General features: G+C 38.0%; 1 protein-coding gene and 1 long non-coding RNA gene across 4 annotated transcripts in view; one reads left to right on the top strand and one right to left on the bottom strand.

The window, feature by feature from the left end:
• Positions 1-4,812: 4,812 nt before the first annotated feature.
• LOC114152933 (uncharacterized) lies at positions 4,813-5,454 on the bottom strand. The gene is made up of 2 exons (XR_003597244.1): positions 5,316-5,454; positions 4,813-5,210 (listed from the first exon to the last, which is right to left on the bottom strand). It is a non-coding gene; the product is annotated as an uncharacterized LOC114152933 (long non-coding RNA).
• Positions 5,385-24,262, top strand: part of nrg2a (neuregulin 2a) — an 84,143-nt gene continuing 65,265 nt past the window's right edge. For 2 of the 3 annotated variants that reach the window (XM_028031095.1, XM_028031094.1), the window contains exon 1: positions 5,385-5,922. In XM_028031095.1, coding sequence (XP_027886896.1) covers positions 5,511-5,922 — 412 coding nt within the window. In that variant the 5' untranslated portion in view covers positions 5,385-5,510. Of the gene's footprint in view, positions 5,923-11,143; positions 11,373-24,262 lie in introns of those variants that run through there. The other variant, XM_028031100.1, reaches the window with a different exon arrangement.

Here is a 24,262-nt window from a genome sequence, read left to right as displayed (position 1 = left end):
ACCTTCACGTAAGAATTATTCTGCATTATCCTGCACTTCCTGAGGATATTGTAATGCTTTAATGCTTTACAATATCCTAAAGCAAAAATGATACCCAAAGCAAAATATAATTTTGGGCGTCCCCAGTTAAGTCTGCCTCTTCCTACAACTCCACTTGTCTAAATTTATACTCATTTAATTTATTGTGAAGCATATTTAGCAAGTTTGTCCAAGGTGCTGCACAATAATAAAATAGATAAAATATGTTTTCCAAAGTTTAGTAGCCAAAACAGAAAAAGACACATCCACTCTAAAATTCCATTGACTCTTAATTTTTTGGAGGGCAACTAAAAGCAGCTGGTCAGCTGATCTAAGGGTCTGCTGAGAAAGATAAGTTTGGAATTGACAAGTTCATATCAATAATTCAGACTATCATAAGAAAGTTAACTTATTTTAGTAATTCATAAAAAAAAATATGAAACTCATCATTACATCCTGTACACAAATGGCGATAGTTTAAGTATTTATGTCATCTAAATTTGATCATTATGGCTCAAAATTAATGAAAAGCCAACATTGAGCCACATTTGAGATCATTACTGATCTCAATTTTGCTTTGAGATCTATAATATATTTTTTAATTTGAATTTAATATCAATAAAATGGACTTTCCATGTAGAAACGTCATGTTATTGGGACATTGTAGCCTAAACAAGATATGGAGCAGTGCTGTTTTGACAGTTGTCCAGCAGACAGTCATTAATATTCACAAGAAGAACACGTCACAAAATATCATCAATAAAGCAGCCTGTTCTACCAAAGCAAAACAAACTAGGTTGATGGAAAAGGCAACACAAAGGGAGGCCTGAGAAGCAAAGCTCATTTAAGAGTGTGGGAGACATTCACAAAGCTTGAGCTGTGGCTACATTTAGCAACTGCTTCCAAATATGTTTGGTATTTTTCTCTGTCAAGTTCCGGTTTATGGGCTCTTGATTTAAAATATTGCAACTTCAGCACTTCTGAGACTGAGAGCAGCTAAGCATGAAGCCCAGAGGGCTTTCCGTGTCTCCAGAGACACGGAAACTGAAGTAACAGTGATGAACATTTATACAGATTATTAAGGTAAATAACTTGATTTTGTATACTTAAGCCATAAGCAAACTAACTTGTTTCTAGTGACCCCCAAACCAGCAAAGGCCTCTCATATGTATTGCTATAAATAATTTTTTAATGATTTAAGTTTGACTTTGAAATTTGCTTTAATTTAGAAATAATGTCATTACAGATCTACTAGTGTTACATGTCCTTAATGTGATATCTATGTCCACAACAATAATTTATGAAGAACAATCCATCCTTCCTGCTGATTGAATCTGTCGCAATGTCAAACTCTTTTGCAAACTGTAACTGTTTGAAAATAAAAATCTCAATCAAAAACAGCCAATTTATAGCACCTTCAGCACATCAGAAGTTCAGTTTTTTATGAATTTCTTTCAAAATTTTGAATGCTTCTCCTCAACACCTTTGCACTCAGTTACTTTTTTTTCCAAGAGCATTTTTCTTCACCTTCATTTATTTGCTACATTTACCTAGCAAATAAATGTTCTAACAAAGAATCCCCTTCAGGCTGACTGGAAAAGCTGCAGAAGATTTGGACATGCCAGTTAAATACTGGGAAAATGTAATCTAATTACCTGTGGCTAAAATTGAACTCTTTGGATTTCAGTGCATACATCATGTTTGGAGGAATAATTAGACCTGCATATCACCACCAAAACAGGTTCAGTTTTGCAGGTGGGAACATTATGGCGTGGGCTGGTCCACCACATATGGTGCTGGCAGTCTCATATAATTGAAGGGAGGATGATTGGAGAAATGAACAGGGGCATTTTTGATGTAAATTTGAAGATGAAACAAGATGTGGATTTCTGAGCAATAGTTCCAAACACACAGCCAGTGAAACTCTTACTTGGTTTGAGAGAAAGCAAAACTGTAAAAAGGACCAAGTCAAGCACTATATCAATTTGAAAATGTACAGTACAGACCAAAAGTTTGGACACACCTTTTAATTCAATGAGTTTCCTTTATTTTCATGACTATTGACATTGTAGATTCACACTGAAGGCATCAAAACTATGAATAACACATGTGGAAATATGCACTAAACAAAAAAGTGTAAAACAACTGAAAATACCCCTTATATTCTAGTTTCTTCAAAGTAGCAACCTTTTGCTGTGATTACTGCTTTGCACACACTCTGCATTTTCTTGATGAGCTTCAAGAGGTAGTCACCTGAAATGGTTTTCACTTCATAGGTCAACCTGTCAGGTTAATAAGTGGGATTTCTTGCCTTATAAATAGTCATGAAAATAAAGAAAATCCATTGAATTAGAAGGTGTGTCCAAACTTTTGGTCTGTACTGTATGTAAAACACTGACGATCAAAGTGAATAATTTGTTCTGACGAATGAGTCAAAATTACAGCGGAGAAATGCATATAAGTAGTTTCTCCACACAAAAGAAAATTTGACGTTTTTATTACCGGAAAAGGTTTTTACATAAACTATCTAATTAAATTTGATGTATGTGCCATTTTTTTAATCTATACCTTCACTTGTTGAATAATTTATTTTGATTACTTTTTATGCTTGATTTCTTTGGTAGTGAATGACCAAATGGGCCCAAAGAATTTAAAATATGGAAAAAATAAAAACATTGAGGTGTTCAATAATTTATTTTATAGTTAAGTAGAAAAACTAACACAATTTATTTGAAGGAAAACTATAGCGCATCAAAAAAGATGCAATACTCTGTATACATCAGTGAGCATATCTGAATATGTTGTTGCTTTTTTTTTTTTTTTTTACGTTTGTTAAAACTATCACCATGTCATGACAGTAGGATATGAGACAGATAATCTGTGAAAAAAATCTTGTTCCTTTGCCTTCAGTCTTAGAGCTGTCAATTACTCTTGTGTAAGTGCTGCTCACACTCTCCCCATTGCACTTTGCTTGCCTACAGCTAGTTCCCCACAACAGACTACGCCACGAATAGCCAGGCTAGCTTGCTTGACCTCCGATGATGGCGGATAAACAGTTTTCCTAGAACTGTAAGTTGTTTCTCTGCCATTAGCATATTGAGCTAAGACCCTCCTCCTGGCTCTGATTGGTTGTTTTTGACCGGGAGCAGTGCGTTTCTGCCAATGGCAGTAAGAGGAAGTGGAGGAGCTTGATCTTTTCACAGATCATCTGTCTCATGATTTCGTAAACATGTAATAAACATATTGTTGTAAAGGTTACATACTGCAGCTACTTCTGAAGCAACTTTTAATTCAATTTTGTTTATAATTCTAGCCGTTCGTTCTGTTGATACCTTTCCTTGCTTTTGAATCAGAGACACATCTAAACTGAACTGAAGACCCCTGCCTTAGACTCTGAGACCTTTTTTTTAATTAAAATGCAAGACTGACTTTCAACTGAAAAATAGACTTTGAATCACTTAGCAACACTGCAGTCCTACTTCACCATAGCCCAGATTAGAAGCTTCTTACTTTAATTCTGGAACAGCTGAAGTTCATGTCCTGAACTGACTGTCCATGCCATGTAACTCCAGTAAGAATGACTTTTACGTCACAATTCTTTCATGGTTACAGTATTATCTATTGCTCATGCATCTTTTTCTATCACATTTTTACCTTCCACTAAACTTTCCACTAAGCATACCATCTGGAAGCCAACTACTGGAAGCTTATTCAGTAATGGAGCTTTGTGACTCATCCTCCATGTGGACTGTATGCTTGACAACAGTGAAGTCTCCATGAATGTTTGAACCCTAACTTAAGATGGCTTACATTTCTGAGAAATTTTCCTTTGTTGTAGCTCTTGATCATAACATCATCAGAAATAAACATTTAAAATATAACACTTTGAGTATAGTGCATCTAACTTTTCGACTACTCCAAATTTATAGAGAAGCTGCGGAGTGACGGTAGCATAGCTGCGCCCTCCATGTGTGGATGCTCTTTTTTTTGAATGACCATTATGGTCGGTAGATGTCGCTCTTTGTGAATACCTACTTCAACGTCCTGTATCCGCAGTGTATTTGGCACACAAACTAAACCTTCATCTTCCTTCCCTGAGTTAGTTTGTCAATAACATTTATCAAACAAATGATAACACAAAGGATTCCATTTGATTTTGGTTGAAGTTTTAAAGCTCTGTGCAAAAGTGCAAACCTAAAACTGCGCTAAAAACATATATAAAAAAGGAGAAGCTTAAATATAATATTTGTTCTTATTATTTCTAAAACTGTCAGTGCTTTTTTTTTTTTTTTTTAATGATTTCAGATGTGGACTTTTGTAGTGCAGCTGAATTAGATGTGTAGGTTAAACATGGGTTCCTCAACCTCAGTTTTTTCCGAGGCAGAGCGGCGAATGTGACCTGAATGCAGGGCATGACTTAATGGGATGAGACGCAAAACTCATTCAGAACAGTCTCCCGAAGACTCCGAAACGCTTTCGCAGTGTTAGTCATCGCAAGAGTTCCATGACTTACATACGCGGCTTCTTTTTTCTTCCCCCCCCCTACCCCTGTTGTTAATCTATATGATTTTTTTTTTCTTTCTTTTTGGGGGGGAGGTGTGGGGGGAGGTTGCGAAATGCCTTGGCTACAGTAGGATGCGGTTGTAAGGAGGGGGAGCCATGGATTTAGGATTTGCATTTGTTTTATTAGAGCAAGAGATCCTCGCTGAAGAAACACCATGGAGTGACTGACATGCAGAACTAAAAGGGGGGGGGATATAGACCCTTTTGGTCCATCGGTTTCTTGTATTCTGCTTTTTTTTTTTTTTTTTGGAGCCCCTTGGCGATCGGTCTTATTTTCTCTCCGTCAGCGGCTGGTAGGGGAGGCGGAGAGAGAGCCGCGGTGGAAGGCGGCGTATTAACGCTGTAGCTGGCGTGCAGAAATAATTCCTTTTATTTATTTTTTTATTGTTATAATTTTCTATCATTGTTCTATTTTGTTTTCGTGGAATGAAACGGGTCCCTTTGTTTTGCGATCAGGCTCCCCCAACTTGTGCTTCACTGCAGCATTTTGCGTCTCTTCCCTCCGTTGCAGATGATACGGAGAACCATAACAGCGGCACCTTCCCACTGCAATTTTTGGGGGCAAAGATAAAGAGTGGCGTCGTCTTATGGCAGAATAACGAAGACGGGAGGGGGTTCACAATTCCTTCCTCAAAAAAAAGAAGAAGAAACATTTACAATGCCTTATCATTAGTAGGAAGCAGTGACTGGATTTAAAAGCCAGCGTCATCCCTGCTGCAAAAGCTGCTGTTTACCCGCTGAAAAGCATTTGGGGAAAAAGCAGCGGATCCCGATGGCATGGACACTTATGCAAGGTCCGCCGCGCTGCCGTGCTACTGCTGGAGCCTTCTCGCTTTCTCCTCCTTCAACCCAGGTCCACCGCCATCGCCCCGCAGCCCACAGTGCCCTGCCGCAACGCGACCAGCCCCCACCGAGCCAAAGCAGGCGGCATGAGGCTTGATCCGGTGCATCTATCCATGCTGCTCATCGGGGTCTCATTCGCCTGCTACTCCCCGAGTCTGAATTCCCTGCAGGACCAAGCTTACAGGTCCGCCGTGGTGATCGAGGGCAAGGTGCAATCCACGCCTGCGGGGAACGCGTCCGTAGAGCCGTACCGTGTGAGTGTCAAAGTGCTGGAGGTCTGGCCCCTGAACAGCGGCGGTCTGGAGCGGGAGCAGCTCGTCACCGTGGGGGAGTTCGGATCCGAGGCTCCGTGCGCCAAAGTGAAAAAGAACCACAAGTACATCTTTTTTATGGACCCCACGGACGAGCCCTTGGTTTTCAAGGCATCGTTCGCGCCCGTTGACACGAGTGGGAAGAACCTGAAGAAGGATGTTGGGAGGATCTTGTGTGAGAACTGCGGTAAGTTCATGTTGCCTTTCTGAGGTCCAGAACCCGGAAGAATGGGAGAGTGTGTTAACAAATATACCCGGCTGCCGGTGCAGGTTGGCTGCTTGGCCTCGGAAGGGCTTGGAGTCACTGGCCACGAGATCGGTGCCAAAGGGGCGTCTATGCAGCAATTTTCCACAATTCTCGCAGGCTTCCATAGCCCACATGATCAATCAAACTCTCTTTCTCTCTCTCATTCTGTGAACGGAATTAATCTCGGCATGCGCCTCGCACTGTTGCTTTGGAGGAATTACAGTTTTAGCAGTTGCACAGCGTTTTATTAAAAATCATGCTTTAAACCGTTAACCCAGTTCTATTGCAGCTCCAGCACATATAGAATTCAAAGTTAGATGTCTCCGATTTATTATAAATGAAAACGAAAACCTCTACCGGACGCAGTTTCAGCACCAGGGACAGCGGCGTGTTGCCGGTTGCCTGTCACGTGTAGAAAATCACGCTGTCCTCAGCAAATTGGTTCCTAGGCTATTTTTAGTTTCACACCCAGCTTTAATGCTTTAATACCTAAAGCGTTTGGAAGTCTTAAGTCCTTCTCACCCATATGCATCTTTACACATACAAGCGTAGAGGTGTGAGCTGTACTTATCAGCAGGAAGAAATGAGTGCTGCAGCTTTTCAGATTCGTTACTATTACTATTTTCATATTAAATAGTCTCAAATAAATATAGAGGGACTCTCCTAAGTTTAGACATTCTTGTTAAAACCTTTGAGAAAACTTGTCAACTTGTGATTTCAAACAACCATGATCAATTATTTGCAAATTATTGCCCCCGTTCAATAGGATTATTTTAGCATTTCAGCAAAAACAATGAATTCATCTTTAAGAGAGGGAATAGAAGGTGAGAAGCTGCAATAACCCCAGTTACATAAGTGTGCACAGAAATACTCTAAAACTTTGTCAAACCAATTTTTCATCTAATTTCAAAGTTCAATCTGCTGCAGCATCCAGTTGCCATTAACTGGAGGGAATTTGATGAAGCTAGAGGGATTGTTTTTATTTGTTAGTTTAATTGTACATATTTTTGGTAAGAAAAAAGTTACAAAAAGCTCTGTTGTTCTCAAAATTATTCATACCCCAGGCAGATTTAGTTTTCAGTTAATCTTTAATTTTTGGAGATGCGTTTCTTCTGACAATGTTGATGCTTTTGGAGTGGCATAGCCAGAGTACTGGCTTCGGTTTGAGCTCATAAACCTCTTGATTGGGAAAAATAATCTAAAATCTAAAATACACCAGAGATAGTAATATTAAATATTATCGAGCTTAACTGTGGTATACTGTATTAAAGTGAAGTGAGCCATTATCAGTAACTGAAGGAAATATGGGGCTACAGTGAACGAAACATAAAATTTCTCCAAGATGAGGAAGAATATAAGACAGAAACTAGCTAGAGAGGTCGCCAAAGGCATAAAGTAACATTGTAGGAACAGCAAAAGTTTATAGCAAGTACTGTTTGTGCTCTGTATGTGACAACAATCTCTTGTATGCTCCATATCTCTGGAGTAAGAAGTAAGTTTGAAAGACAGAAGTCTTATTTTCCCAAAGTATCTGGATCTGATTAAATGAGCTAATGATACCAAACTGGGACTCTATCACCATAGTTTCAAAAGGCAATAAAATGCTGCTATGCATCAGCAAAAAGAGCACCATACACATAGTGAAACAGGTTCGGGGGAAACGTTTCTTCAAATTGTAGTGCATATTTTTGTTTAGGTGGATAAGCATTTGAGCAACATCTCTAGGGCTTTGTTGATAAGTGCCTTAAGGTGGCAACCGTTTCTAAACTGAACAGAACTGAAATTGAATTTGAAAATGGAAGAAAAAGAGAGATATTATACAGCATCATTGTGAACCTATTTTGTAAAATAAAGGCGTCAATAGAAGAAAAGTAGATTTTTTTTCATAAACAGGTTCTCAACTCCCCTACCACTGCATGCAAAGTGTAACAGAAACTGGACCATGAAAGGACAATGCCACATGTACAGAAGTCTTGCTGATCTCTCAGAATCTGGACTATTAACACTTTCTTTGTTTGATTAATCTGTAGTTTAGCTGCTTTTGGAAGAAACAGATGTTGGATTCACAGTGCCAAACATTAGAAAGACCCTCCAGGTAGTCACTGCAGAAACAACTGTGATGGCGTAGGGGGTGTATCATTGCCCAAGGCATGATTGATTGGGTTAAAAGGTTTAATTGCTGCAGAATTATGGAGATAAATCAGCTACAATAAAGGAGATGTCTTTTCCAGGGCAGCCTGCTGTTATTTTGAAAGCAAAGCTTCATCGGCGCTGAGAGTGTTTGCTGTACTTGACTCTGCAGTACACACCTTTCTCTGCATGGCACATCATAAAGAGGAGAAGAATGCTACAGTTGTGATCGACTGAGCAGCTGGAGCTTTGACTTCATGTTTAATAGAAACTGCTAATGAAACCTAAACTAGATATTCTCAGCTCTCAAACTTAAAAAAAATATTTTTAATAACAGCAATGGAAAGAATATTACACCCGCCTGCTACCTTTATTTTAATGCACATTTAAAAACAAAAAAGAACCAATTTACTTATCTGTCTGCTACAGAAACGTTCATAAATAATGTTTATGTTGACATTTTAATGTAAAATCCATCATTTTGCTAAAAACCCCCCCCCCGATTGTTCCAACAAAAATGGGAACAAGTGTCTTTGCAATCAAAGTTGAATTCAATAATTTTTCCACTCTTCTCTCATGCTTTTGACTTTTATATTTTGAAGAGTAGCAACAAGAAGTTGTTGTCTCCATCATTCACTTAAATAACCCAGGGAATATGAGGTCATGGATTACTAACCTAAAGTTCCTAGACGCAAATGCATATGAAAAAGTAAACATTAAAATGCTTTAGTTCTATTTATTTTACAGGAATTTGTGACCTTGAAAGTAAGTTTGCTACTGATAAAAATAATCCTACAATGGGATCCCCTCATGAAAAACTGTTCTTAAATCAAAGATTGGGTTCTTCTAAGGAAAACATCAACAATAACAAGTACAACATTATATTTCTGCAGGAGCATATACATTTAATAAATAAAGAGGCTTTTCCCATCTTTACCAGGGAAACTGATTCAGCTTGTTTTCTTTTGACTTGTCAGCAAGTTTTCCCGTTTTGTCAACTCTGTTCATAACAACATTTTAGTGTTTCTCCTTGATGTTTAACTCATTTACTGCAGCTTTTAATCTCTGCTGAGTTAGAAGTAGCCCACACTGAACCATGTCACATCACAGCTTCAATAAAGGACCGTCAGCAAGTTGTTAAGCTGGTACGGCCACCTGTCCCAGCTCACTCTTCAGCATAAAGCTCCTATAAGATATGGAGTCTTGTGCTCAGAGGGAGTACTCTCATCATAGATTCTTATGCTATACCTTCTTTTGATCAATTAAATTATTTCTAGTAAAATATAGTCATCCCAACATAAAAACCTGTGTTAGTATATGCTTAGCTGGTAAATTTATGTTTCAGTTACCATCATGGCATTCAAGATCTCTGTATAGGTCAAGAAACTCAGACAACATATGTGACATGCACTCTGCTGGATAACTACGATATGAGGTCTCCTGCAGTCATTATGAAATGAATGCATGCAGGTCGTATTCCGCTGCATTAGGTTGTGTTAAAAAAAGTCTTAAAGTTGCTTCCAAAGTGCCAGACTTTGTTTGCATCAGACTCTCTCTTCTCCGTATGTTCCAGATCAATAGTTCTCCATGCTTGAAGAACACGAAGGTCTTTTCAAGTGTTTCTAGGAATTTGTACGATTTTCCTGTTCGTACTTAATCAGTCTTACCTGGCAATGGAAGGTACACAATCATGTGTTGGCGTGTGGGGGTGTGTGTGTGTGGGCGTGTGGATGCGTGTGAGAGAGAGAGACAAAAAGAGAGAGGACAGACAGAATATAAAAGAAGGAGAATGATAAAATATTTCGGGCCTGGAGATAATAAAGAGAGGATCTATCTGTGAGAATAAAGTCACGTATTTAAGTATGAGTAAAAGAAAATGAAGATCTGACACGGGGCATGCTCATTTGTGCCAAATTGTCATTTCACTTTGTTTTGCTGTGAAAATACTATTTTCTGTTGTGCTGTGTCGTCTCTCGTATTTTTGTAGATTAATCTAAAGAGATGGGAATAAAACGAGCCTTTGTGACACATATGTTATAAAACATCCCTCTAAATGTGTGTACGTTTTCTTTTTCTGGATGAATAGACTATTCGTTTTTCTATAACAAACAAATAGTGCAACCTGTAGAAGATTTCGTTGAGTATTTGTCAGGTTTTGTCTGATATTTGAAATGGGAAACTAATTAAGATTAACACTGTATCATTAATAACTTGGGTTTCTTCCGCATTTAATACACCTGGAATCCATTCAAATTTTGACATGCTACAACCAGTAGTGGTTCTTGCATGAATGGGAGCCTGGGTAAATCTCTTTTGCAGTCCCCCAATCAATACGAATGTAAGATATCTAAATTTAGAGGTGGGTTAAAATGTGTTGCTGCCCTGCACACAAAATAGTCCTAGTAGCAAGCAGAGGGCGCCAACTCCCTATTGACTGCACATGCATAAAACCAATAAAAATGTATTTATGGCTCAACTGGCAAGTAAGTTAGATCTGCTGCTTGTGCGCTCCATTTCTAATGCCACCCTGGGCAACTGCCCTTAGACACGTTTATAAACCAATGGTTGCAGCCAGAAATGTAAGTATATGTTAGTGTGATTTTCTTTGATATAAGAACAAGAAATAGTGCACAACTATTAAGTAAAACAATGCTCAATTTTAATCTATTTTTTTTTTGCTTCTATAAATTAAAAAAGTTTAATTTGACTCGCCCTTTGAGTCAGAACTAGAATCACACTTTTGCTGCAATTACAGGGTATGTTTGGGTATGTCTGAACCAGCTTTGTAAATAGCTTAGGCACAGTTAGATTGGATCTGTGGGCATTCATTTTTACGTTTTGCAGCAGATTCCTAATTGGCTTTAAGTCTGGGTTTTAATTGCACAATTGACATGGCGCCACCTGTCAGTCATTCTACGGGGTTTGTCAGAAACTGACCAATCGGCGCTCGCAATCTGTCCCTAAGTACACGCCCCTTATCTGGAGGAACATTGCCGGGGGTTTATCGTCGCTAACGGCTGCGGTCATACAGATTTCGAAGAAAATAATGGGAAATCACGGTCCAGTGTTGTCAGTGAGGAACATGCAATCCCACCAGCCGTTACCCAGAGCGTGTAGAGGGCGGAATACAATTTATGACATTTCCAAAACCTAAACAAAGTGTGGAATAATGCAAGAAATAGATCAAGGCCTGCAGTCGACCTCATGTCCACTTGAATGAAACTGCGAGGAAGGGCATCTAACACTTCGTCTGCACTAAGGTAACTGGTAGATCAATAAGTGAAGGTAGTTATGCTTGATTTTATGTGTGCAAATTCCAATGGCAGCTCTACAGCAGCGTGAAAACGTGCTGCAGTAACTGCTGTGTTTACATGTGAGCACCTTTTTATGCTAATTTATTTTTAAGCATTTACCTGAAGGCAGATTTTCACAAGCAGGTATTATTTAAATTATTAGTCACCCGTTTTCTACGTGCACAATGTGTCCGCCACAGTTTTCACAGTCACATCCAGTGAGACTTGAGCTATAAAGTTGATTTCTCCGTTGTAATCAGTAAATAACCTTACTGACCTGATATAGGACTCGTTGGAGAATTTTGCTTCAATAGAGGCAAAAACGACAGGCAAGAAAACAAAAAACTACTCTTAAAATGTTTCAGGTAACCACTGAATTCCCCAACACTGTTTGCTTGTCCGACGTTTGTTCTACTTCCGCTTGTGGGCGGAACTAGCGTCATGCAGGTCTGCATGTTGGTTTAGGGTCATTTTTCCGCTGGAAGGTTAACCTCTTTCTCAGTCTAATGCCTTCAATTTCTACTACTTTCTGTTGTCCTATTTCATAAATGGAAAAAAAAAATACTTTGGAGATTGTGGTTGAAATTTGGCAAAGGGAGAAAATGTTTAAGGGGTGTAACTATTATTACCCCATTTCTTACTGTGTGGCTGTTTTTAGACCAGTTGCATCTTTGCATCAGTGAATGTATTGACAACTGTGTTCAGAAGAAGGTGTGTTAATTTGTGGAGTGATGGATTGACATTTTGCTACTAACCATTGTGATAGTTTTTAATTGAACAGGCCTCTATTTAGCTTGCTTGTTTTCAGATATAGGGATGTTTCTCTTTTTTAAAAGAAGCAGCCTCGTTTCCTCACAAATCTGTCACAATGAAGTGTGTGCAGGTCGCAGCTGTTGCATTGAGGTGGCAGACAGACTGAATTTCACCCCGAGCTATGCATCTGTCTGTGACCTGAAAGAGTTGCTTCAGTGAGCTGGATGTTGTGCATGTGTGACAGCTGCCTGATGGCTTCAGGGTTCTGCTCCTGCGCCACAGTTTGTCTGGTGGCTAATTTAACTCATACGTATCTATAAATTTACCTTTGAAGAGTTTTAATTGAGCAACCTGACATCAGTGGCGTGCTCTTATGGTATTAGAGTACCAAAAATGTTCTTTTAAAAACAAATTTCTAGTCCCTTTATGTAGACCTTCTGCTCCAATTGTTTTTCTTGAGCTGACAAGAGAATTTGATGTATATTTATAGGGTGTGTGGAAAAAAAAAGAAGAAACAGTCATGGCCATTTCAGTAATTGGTCACTCATTTTCTTGTCCATTAGGCACTTTCTTGCCATCATTCAGGTTTTTACTCCACATTCCAAAGACAGAATTTAACAAGTTTATATTATGACACCAGGGGCAAATTAGAATCCAAGCAAAAAAGTTCCTGCCTTTACTCACCATTTTTACTGGTAAAGTTAGAGTTTACGTAACCCCTTTTTGCGTTACACATTTGAGAGAAAAATAAATTTCAGAAGCCTTCATTTATGTTCTTTATTACACCCTAAAACAGGGATGTCCATAATGTGGTCCACGGGCCATTTGTGGCTCTTGAAACGCTTTTGCGTGACCCATTACTGTAGTTCAAGAAGGGTACAAATATGTAAATGTCTGATTCCATTTTCTTAGGATGAGATATCAAACAAAATATTTGAAACAAGAAGTTGACGGTTCATTTCAACGCAAAGGATTTATTATGCATTTCAAATTTTTTTTTTTTGCTCTGATTTTAATTTCATAGTACATTTGAAAAATATTTAGCAACTTTTACTCAAACCCAGTTTTACTTAAACTTGCTGTTTATTAATCTTGGCTGATAATGGTCACCAAACCAGTGTTTAGGCCTGACCGCATTAAGTTGGGCATATTTACTTGAAAGATTTAACAAATTCCAGTTTTCTTTTCACACAACCATAAGTTCGGTCATGTGGTAAAAGATCAATTGTGGCAGAAGGAGACTTTCTCATCTGATGCCAACAATCAGCTCAACATCCTGATTGAGGCATTTCTAAATGGTCGGTGTCTTGTATACCAATGTACTGTGTTTATTACACAGCAGTATAATCAAAACAATATCTTACTGCTGTTTACCATTTTATCAGGTACTTCCTGACATCTCTGAACACAAAACTAGTAGGTAGATATTTTCATAAATGGGAAAATATAAATAGTCATTATCTGTCAACTAAATATAACAAAATATGAGATTTTAAAAAGTAAGTCATGTTCTCCTGTCCTGAAAGACTTTTGTTTCTGAATAAGAAAACTTAAGTTTAACTAAGCTTTTGTTTCTGCACTCCTTTCAGTACCAAGATGAACACTGGCATGTAAGTGTACTTTGAGCTCCTCCTACTTCTGAAAAATTGTTAGAAATTGTTGGGTTTTAGAAGAAAATGTTTTCTTATTAGCACTAATACAGTTTAATGTAGACATTATAAAGGTTATGTCTGCCATATGTGAGGTCTAAGCTGCTTGTCTGGCATTTCACCCTTGCAGTCCTCCGACGATTATTTCCGGAGTGTGAAAACGTCACTGATGAGATCAGTAGCGCCTGTGGGCTTACCCGCCACATAATAATCCCTTCAAAGCTGATTTTAAAAAGAAAACAGAGCCGATGAAAAGACTTAACATTTTATTTGTCTTCTCAAATATGAAGGAAGGAATAAAATGTGAAAATAATTACTTGCTGTTATTTGTGTAATCCTCCTTTAAAAAGATCTAGATTTCTCACTGAGCTAAAGGAATTCCAGGAACAGAAAATATGTGCATGGAGATTATCTGGATCGGTTTCCCAAAAGACTTAAAAACACGAGAGAGGCAAAACAAAGCTGTGTTTTCATAGCCTACTGTAAGCATACAAAAGTAACATGAGGCAGTTGTCACTCTTATCACTAGAAAAATATTTTTAGCACTTAGATGTGCTAAGGTAAACTCAAATGTTGCCGGTTCAGTTCTGAATTCTGGGTCCAAGCTCTCCGTGTGACAGATATTTTGCACAGGTGGAATGACTGTTTCCTTGTCCTTTAATCACACTCGCAACAAAACAAAGCTTTGGATGATTACATATCAATGCTGCAATACAGAATTACCTCTAGGCTGTTGGAGGACAATGAGCTTACTGTAAGATCTGCTGGATAAATACTGGGAAGACAAGTCTGCAATTCTGTTCTGGTTAAGACTTTGAACATGTTTCCTAACTGCTAGCGACTTGAGAAAGACCATAAAATGTGTTTGAATAGGAGCCAGGGTAAAGTGTGTATAAGTCTGGCAAAGTGACATGGAAACTAATGTCTTTGGATTTCAGCCCTTTATAAACAAAAATCAGTGAAATCTCCATGCACCCAGTAAGAAAATGATTTTAGGTTTTAAAATAAATTTCTGCACCACTTTGACAGGGGTTTCAGTAGGTGTGGAGACTTAAAGTAAGAAGAACTAAAGGTCACTATTTTAATTAAATGATAAGCAATAATCCCAAATAATGTAAGTGAGACTTACCATTTCACTGAGCCCATTGAATTCTTACTCTGAGAGCTGCAGACAGCTGGCTGAAATCTCAGGGAGCAGCAGGACTGGGTAAAGTGGCAGTGTCAATGTAAATCAGATTTGAACTAATCTCACAACAGCTATTGTTCATTAATCTCTTTCTTAAAATTAATTTTCTGACATGAAAGTGGGGTTTGTTGCATATGTATATATTTCAAATAGAATTTGATTCAGATCAGTGAGGACAAATGAACATGGAACCATTGTCCACTATTTAATAAACTGTTAATGTGCCAACACAAGCCAGTGCATAAATGCATAGAAGATGTAGAAAGTTAAATAATTTTAAATTTTTATTTACAAAAAAAAGAAGAAAAAAGTTTGTATTCTGCCCCATCTAATAGTATTCTCTTCCATTTTCGTACATATAAAGATTGAATTATTTTTCCCGTAACAGCTTTAGCTTAGTCAGACTTGAGAGAGAGCGTCAGTTAATGAAATTTTTCAACTCTTGGCAAGTGTGTCTAGGTCTGGACTTAAACTGGACCATTCTAACATATGAATCTGCTTCAATCATTCTGTTCTAGCTGTGAATTAATTCTTAGGGTTCTTGTCTTGCTGTAATTTGAACCTCTTTACCAGTCTCTGCTAATAAGTCTAAGTATGCCCCTTTGGTTCTTCACTGCTGGTTCATCTACTCAATATGCTTTGTGCTCAAACGTTGCTAAGTCTTCCAGCTCTGTTTAATTTTTACGTTCTTTCTTCAAGTGTTTGGATTTTTGGACCTTGCTTTGTTCTGTATCTGTTTGGCATATTAAAAATGTTTTTTTTCCATCCACCTCTGCATCTCTCTAGGATGCATCTCTCTAGGATGCTTTTCCAAAATGTGTGTTTAGACACATTTATGTGTCTAAACACAATATTCTAAATAGAAAGCCACATTATCATGCAATTTACCTTCCTCAAAGAAATTTAGTATATGTGAGGTTTTCTTTGGGTCTCTTCTTCTTATAACTTAAAAACAAGTCTCATAACTTTCTTCTGGTTCTGTTCAAGGTCATACAGCCAATAATATTTACTTTCAGCTATTTCATGAACAGAGTGATCAAAGGCTTGAACTCAAGCTAAAAACAGGAAGATCTGTTAGTGAGTGGTAGATGCAACAGTCTGTGTTTGTTACACATTTCTGTGATGTTTCTTGTTACACGCCAGCTATTGGTGTATGGCTAGTGGAAACTCAAAGATTCACTGCAGTCATACTTGGATTAGAAATCGTACTTCGACCAAATTAGCTGACAAGCAAAGACAGTGGGATGTGTTTAAGCATATTAGAGGACAGGGAACTGAATTCAGATGGGCAAATTTAAGAACCGTATATTATTTTATTTCTTACAGTTCATAATTATGCACTAGTTTGTGTTGCTCTATTCCATGCAACAAAGTTCACTAGATTTTGTGTTGAAATGTCATGAGATTCAAGGAGTGTGAATATTTTTACAAGGATAGATGTAAAGTCCTGCGACAGACTGGCGACCTGTCCAGGGTGAACCCCGCCTCTCACCCGAAACATTTGCTGGAGATAGGCACCAGCACCTCCTGACCCCACTAGGGACAAGTGTGTACAGAAAATGGATGGATGGATGGATGGACAGGCGTAAAGTCACATTTTAGCGATGATGATACTTAATTTTTTCCACAAGAAGCTTGAAGAAAAGTAACACAAAGTGTCTCTCTAACCTCTTCTGCTGCATGCTGTCTCTATGAAGCAACTTACACAATAAATGCTGTATTTTTACAAACATATTCTATGTACTCTGACATAAACAGAGAAAAGAACCAGAAACAAAATGCTCACGATGCAAAAAACAAAACAAAAAAACCTTAGCCTCTCATGTTGACTTCACCACAATGAGGCAGTATATGATCAAGATAGGAAAGCAGGAGAAACTCCCGGAAAAAAAAGAAAAAAAAAAGAAAAAAGTTTGAAGGGATGACTCCTTTGGGAATGTCACAGCAGTTGTTAGGCCTGCGGCCCCTGGAGTTGGAACAGTGTCAAAAAAACTCAAAAGCCCCACAGTTGAGTTCAGTCCGGAAGATATGTCCAGTGCAACAACTGTGAAAGTCAGTGCCATTTGGATTTCAGTGTGATCGCTGGAGTGAGCCAAGTTTTATAAGGTTGCAGTAAAACCTGGGCAGTTAATTCTGCAGGCAGCTTAGAATATATGTTTCTTTGACCAAACTAAGCGTAATGGTGTCTCCTGGGCAAAGACAATCATGTTCAGCATTGGACTGTAGAAAAACAGATGGCCAGTAGTAACTCTATCCAGAGATTTGTGTAAATAAACACATCTATTGCTGCCTCTCTACTGAATATCCCCAAGATGCAAGAAATAAGTCATTTTTAACTAAGACTGTTCCTGAAAAACAGGGAGGCTGGACTAATAGCACAGAAATATGAGAGCAGTGCCAAAAATAAAATCACAGTGGAAACGTTACTACAACACAAAATCTCAAATATGGAGAGAAAACTCGCTTTGTTGTTACTATTCATTGGATACCTCATGATATCATTTAACATGTTTTATGTCTGCCAGCTCTACTATTGCTCTTGAAGGCAGTTTAAGTTTATCCAACCTTTTGAATCATTCAGTAATTTGCAGCTATCTTGGGCTGCAATACACTTCCTTCTGAAGCTGCAGCCACTGGATGTAATTAATTATTGAAACTTTTTTTTTCTTCTGTGCAAAGCAGGAAAGGTTGTTGGAAAAAAATGAATCCTTTAAGCAGTCAACTTGTACCAGAATTTTATCCCAAATCTGTTGCTAAAGGAAGCTCAACACAGCTGACCATTGTCAGAAATGCTTTATGCTGCCTTGGAAAAGTATTCATTCCCTAACAGCCACAAACTCTGTACTTTGTTGGGATTTAATGAGGCAGACTGACACAAAGTAGAAAATAATTTATATTTATTTATAAATAAAAATCTGAAAAAGGGAGCATGTCTTTATTTTCAGCCTCCTTGCGTCAGATTCCCCTTAATAAAAATTCAGTGCAACCAATTGCCTTGAGCAGTCACCTAATTAGTAAATTAAGTCTTAATCTTGTATTATTTAGTCTCAGTGCGAATCACAGCCATTTTGTGATTTTTGTACAGGTGTGGCAGAAAACATTAGTGGAAAAAAAACAGCATCCGGAAGCCCAGTGAACACAGAAGGCAGGTCAGGGATTACGTTGAGGAGAAGTTTAAAGCAGAGTTAGTTTATAAAACAATATCACCCTATCACTTTTAACAAGATGCCGCCCTGGGCAGTTGCCCACGTCACCTAGATCAGAAATTGCAGTAAAATACATTAAAGATTGTGACTGTAATGTGACAATATGCAATCAAGTTTCAACAGAGTTAAGACTTTTTTTATGGACTGCTATTCATGTTCTGTATGACACCTTACATTTTTATTGAAATTGTTAAAATCATATTTTGTTTTACATGAGAAAAGGCAGTTTGTGGGGGGAAAAAGCATATCTATGATTAAATATTTTAAAACCAAGTTAAAAGTAAGAAATATGCAAAAATATATGTATCTTACCATGATAGGATACATGGACTGTCCTAAACGTTAAAAGAAAAAGTAGATTTATGTTCTAACATTGAACTAATAACACTTACAGGAAAAATAGGTCATATTTTTATCAGGTCTATTAACACTTTTTATATGCATTTGGCAGTTCTGCTTCAATAAATACCCATTAGATCATGTCTCTGTGATCTTAAACCTGTTCAGGTTGCCTGACTCACTGCAATAAAAGAATATTTTTTTAAAAAAAAAGGTTACCGTGGCATGAAAAACCTCCTGTCCAAACTTCTGGAACTTGTTATCATCCCAGACGGAGTCAGATGAGCATTTGATGGATACTGTTTATGAACTGTATAATTGTCTGCAACATAAGGCTGGTGATTGGGAGTGTCAAGATCACACAAATCAAAGTTGAGATCAACATAGTTTTGGCATGTTGCTGGAATAATCTAACGTTTCCTATGCCAAGATGGGATGGAGGAGATGACAAGCTCTTCCATGCTTGTTTTCAGACAAATCTGTCTGGTTTTAAAAAAAAAACAAAAAAAACAACTCCAGAGGATTAAAAAAAAAACTGGTTTATAAATGACAGGAAGGCTTCTTTATTATTATTTATTCACTGATTTAAGGAGGATTAGCATCAGTCAGCTTGTAGTGCAGTCTCATTTGGGCATTGTTTTGTTACTGGCGTCAAGCACTGGCCTTACTGAGGATAGGGGTGAACCTTTTTTTGTTTTCTTCAGGTGGAATTCCGTGCTTTGCAAAACCTACCCGGAAACAAAATATGAAAGAAATCCCTATCCAGCTTTCTGGCAAAGGATAACCTGATGATGATGACGATGTTCCAGGAAGTGAACAGCCGGTTTTGGCTGGAAGCCATAGGGAAAGGTTATCAACTGAAATGGAAAGTATCGGCAGCGGATTTTAATACCTCGTCACTATTTGCTTTGCAAATGTCTAAAACGTGGATCAAGTAAACCAGAAACGTATTAGACATGCTGTTATGTATCCGGGTTGGGTGTGGATTTTCCTTTATAAATGTGCATACTTCATTGACCTTAGCAGCAGCTTGGGGAAGAGAGCTATCACAAGGCTCTTTATGGGAAAACCTAACTGGCAATAAAACATGAGCAGATCCGGGTGCCTCCTCGTTGCAACATCTCCTGACTGAGGTGTCAGTTAGATTCACAAGAAGTAACATGACACTTAAGGATAATTCAGGAGATAACCTTCTTCTGCACTTTCTCTCTTCTTGGGATTCATTGAATATAAGCCTCAGGCCACTGTTTTGCTCTTATCGAGCATTTCTTTCTAGTCCTCTTGTGGTCTTATCTGTTGAGATAAACCTGCTTTGTGACATCACTGACTTAAAGGCTGAGACACCCAGGCTTTCTTTCCATCTACAGGGTCATGTCATGTTAAATAGATCACCCTGAGCACTGAACAATAACTGCAGCATGCTACATGCATATGAATACCAGTTAATCCATTCTTGAAATTCACTAAAGTTTAGTTTTCTGTCTACGCAGACTTGCAGAAATGGTCAAATTCAGTTCTGTTTCAAGCTCTGACTCGGGTGACTTTCTGGAACTTCTTCATTGACGTGAGCAACTTGAATTTCTATAAAGTCGATCTGCAAAATTTCTGAATTTGCAAGCAAACAGTGCCTTGCAAAAATTAACAAACTACCACTACAAAATAACTGCAATGTGCTGCTTGCATATTCTGCTTCATCATTTGGTTGTCAGATGGCTAGTTTCCTTAATGCACATTCTTTTGTTTCATGAGTGAAAAAAGTGACTTTTCTTCTGATAGTTTTTGCACAGTCTTTATGAAATATCAAAGAAACACTGCAATGTGCTTTGTTTCAAAAATACTCACACTTCTTGGAGGTTTTTCAAGATTTTGGCATTCAGACACCAACTTCAGTAAATTATCCTGCGAATTTATTTAATAGAAAAAAAGAGTAAACATGAAAGTTTTGTTTATTTTAATTTTTTTTAATTTACCACACGAACAGTGAAAAGTGCCTTTAGAGTAATTGTGCATTACAGTTAATTTCAATGTATTTCATTGGTATTTTAGGGGATAAAACAACACAATGTAATGAATAATGAAATAGTGAAGGCAAAGCATTCTTATTTTTTCATTACCAATAATAATAATAATAAAAAAAGTTGTAGCATGCATTTATATTCATCCCCGCAAACCTAGTGCTCCAAAATAAAATCCAGTGCAACAAATCTTTCCTTTACACTTACTATGTACTGAATTGTGTTGCTCTTTCACGGGAAATTTGTAAAACACACCTAAACGTTTGTGGTTCAGTGAGTGTACTTTAGCCAGGCTCTTTATGCACACAGACTTTGAGTTATTGTAGATCTACACAACTTAGACATTCAAATTACATTTTGTAAACATATAAGTTGTAGATATCAACTCTGCAGACTTTGAAATAGTAGATCTGAAGTGGAAGGTTTGCATGTATATGGAATTGTTTTTAGGGTATCTGACTTTAGGAGGGTCGAACACAAATGTAACCTCTTGGATTTGAATTATTTTTCTTCCGAAACCATGCTAAATTTTCCTATCACTTTCTGTTGGTTTATCACATACAATCCTAGTAAAATGCACTTACCTTAGCAGTACAATTACAGTGCTTGCATTGCTCCTTAGTTGCAACAGAAGAGCCTAGTTGGAGAGAAGTGCCTCCTTTTGTTTAGTGATTTTAAAATGTGATTGCTCTCACATAATCTTTATGAAATATCAGGGATCACTGAAGTGAGTTCATCCTGGTGTTTGCCAGTAATAAATGTCCAAAGAAAGCTGACTGTGTCCATGACAGGAACTCCCCACAAAACGACGGGGAACAAAAGGACCATGGAAAGGGCAACTGTGCTTGTGTGCACCGTGCCGAAGTGTTGAAAAGAGGGGCTGCTGGCACTCCTGCCGGGCGCCTCCCGGTGTGTTCAGGGAACGTGTCCGGCCATGTTTGCCCCACACACACTCAGTGCATATCCTGAGAGAAGGTTTGTTTCCTCAGGTATGTTGTAGGTGTGGATTGATGTGTGTCTTAACATGAAAAGACTTTACACAGAATGGAATGGCTTGTTAGCAATGTTTGGAAGTGGACCAGGAGAAAAACCATGTTTCCCTCTGCGGGGGTCTCCTGCTTGGAGATTTGAGGCTTATTTCAACAGAGCTCGTGACAACACTCCATCGCGGCAGAGCGGAGATGAATTGCCTAATTCTGTGGTCTTATTAAATGAAAGAGAGAGGAGGAGCTGTTAGAATATTATGACACTGCTGACTCACAGTGAAATAAAATGTCAACAACTGAACACAGACATTCCTCAGTATTAGCTACACGAATTGGACATTTTGACATATGTAGGTTCACCATATAGCCTTCCATACAAAGTGCCTCGAAAGAGTATTTACAACCCCTGAAATGTTAGTTTTCATGAAAAATATCGCATTACAGCCATGGATTAAATTTTTTTTTTTTCGGAGTTTTAGTGATAAGCTAATACAAAGTGGGGATTAATCATGACAAGGAAGTGGTCATGGTGGTGGTAGCATCATGCTGTGGGAATGTTTTTCTTTATCAGGGAAAGGAAATATGGTCAGAGTTGTTTGGAAGATGAATGAAGCTCAATAATAGGCAGTCCAGGAAGAAAACCTGTTGAGACAGAGGTTCAGATATCATTTTGTCTATTTTCATTGTCTTTTTTTAAATTTCAAGTGTGTGCTTTATATTCGTTTTAAATGTTTTTTTTTATGTCTTGATTTTTATTCCATGTCTCGGTTGTCTTGTTTTTGTACAGCACTTTGGACAAACGTCTGTCCTTTAAATGTACTTTATAAATAAATTAGATTTGCATTTGGATTATACATAATGTGGTAAGAGATTAAGCTTGTTTTCAATAAAGGACCTGTGGCAACATAAAATTGCTGTTCAAAGACATTCTCCATCTGATCTGACTGAGCTCTTTTATTTTAGCTATTTTGCAAAGAAATATCCTCAATTTTTTTTTTTCTCTTGATGTTCAAAGCTGGTGTTGACAAACCTAAAATTAGCTCAAACTGCAGCGAATTGTGGTCCTACAATGCATGCAACCAAAGGAACTTTATTTGTGTCAAAACATTTCAAAACCACACATTTTTTCCCTTCCACATTATAATCGTACACTAGTTTGTGTTGTCGTATCAAATAAAACCTGAAAAACGTACATTGAGGTTTGTGGTGGTAGTAACATGATAAAATATGTTCAAGGCCCATAAATAAATTTTCAAGGCACTGTATTGAACACAGTTTCAGCAACCGCACTGACTGGAGCTGGTGTGCTATTTTTATGCTTGTGATACTGAGAATTTCAGTGTCAAAATACAGGGCAAGCTGATTCCAATTCTGATACCAATGATTTTTTTTCTTGAAATATCATCACCATTACATAATTTGGTGACTTGACTTCAGTTAGTTAATTCTGATTATGATAAAATACATGGCAAAGATCCAACTGCAATATAATGCAATGTAACAGAAAAAAATTTAAATAATTCCCCTTTTACCTTTTACTACTACACACAATTGTTTCTGTGTTGTAGTGAACACATAGGTTATCATATTAATATTTGCAAACAATACAAAGGCATGAAATCCTGCTCTCAAATTGAAAATGGAAGCAAGTGATATTTGGCATTTTCATTCTTGCATATGTGACTGGCATGAACTTCAGCAGATTTGAGTAATTTGGTGGACAAATGGAAGAGAAACTGCAAACACAAATATCATTCTCCTCACGCTGACATCAATCTGATTCCAATCCTTACTTTGGTATTGAAAGTATAGATCTTTAGGCCAATACATCCAGTCCTAGTTTCCACAACTGTATGGTTATTCATATTAATTTTGATGCTTTTCCATGTGATAATAACTTTAGGAGGAAAGGAAATGGATGGTAAATCTCCCAAAAGGATGTATTCATATGAAAAGGGAAATGTCTCATTTGAATAGTTAAATAATAAGTAAATTAAAGTCAAAATTATATTTTGTTGCAAATTCATGCCTTTGATTAGCATAAAACCTGCCAAAGTAATGGGACCGACTGTATGTTTCTTGCAAATGTTCCTGCATATGTAATGCATTGTGGAAGTGTGTGTTTTAGCAGCTTCCCTGTCCTTTTTACCAGCGCTCGCTCCTGACCTTCCACCGGTGCTGCTGCTGCTTTGCTCATTCTTGTGTTGCTCTAATCTGGATCGGACAGGACTGGGTGCAGAAGTGTATTTATCTTCCTGCACAAATAGGACCTCTTTCCGTCTGGTCCTTGCTCAGCTTGTTGTTGAAAGATAGCGAGCAGCATAGAGCAGGCTTTAGTGTGCGTGTGTGTGCATGGGGTGAACTCAGATGTGTCCCAGCTGGCCCACCGACCAGCACGCTAACCATCACCTCACTGCAGCAATGTAGACAAAAGGGGGATATACTGTATCTCCCCTGTGATATCGATACTTCTCGACTGTGGGGTTGTTTTACTCAGGATGAAAAAAGCAACATTCCTCAAAGAAGTCTGGTAAAAAGTTTGTAAGATCACAGTTGCAGAAAGTCCCCGCAGAGTCTCCTCCGTAAGCCCTTTTCTGCTTTTCCTCCATCCCATCTGCTCGGAAGTGTATGGACTGTCTAAGCATGTTTCATTGTATTCCCTTGCCGTCTCCCTGATATTAGGCTCACAAACCTAGCATCCAATGGCTACAAGCCAAGTAACC

This window comes from Xiphophorus couchianus, chromosome 11 (assembly GCF_001444195.1).
Source record: "Xiphophorus couchianus chromosome 11, X_couchianus-1.0, whole genome shotgun sequence".
Classification (NCBI taxonomy): domain Eukaryota; kingdom Metazoa; phylum Chordata; class Actinopteri; order Cyprinodontiformes; family Poeciliidae; genus Xiphophorus; species Xiphophorus couchianus.
Note: the sequence above shows the minus strand (reverse complement) of the source record. Positions and strands in the feature narration are given on the sequence as shown.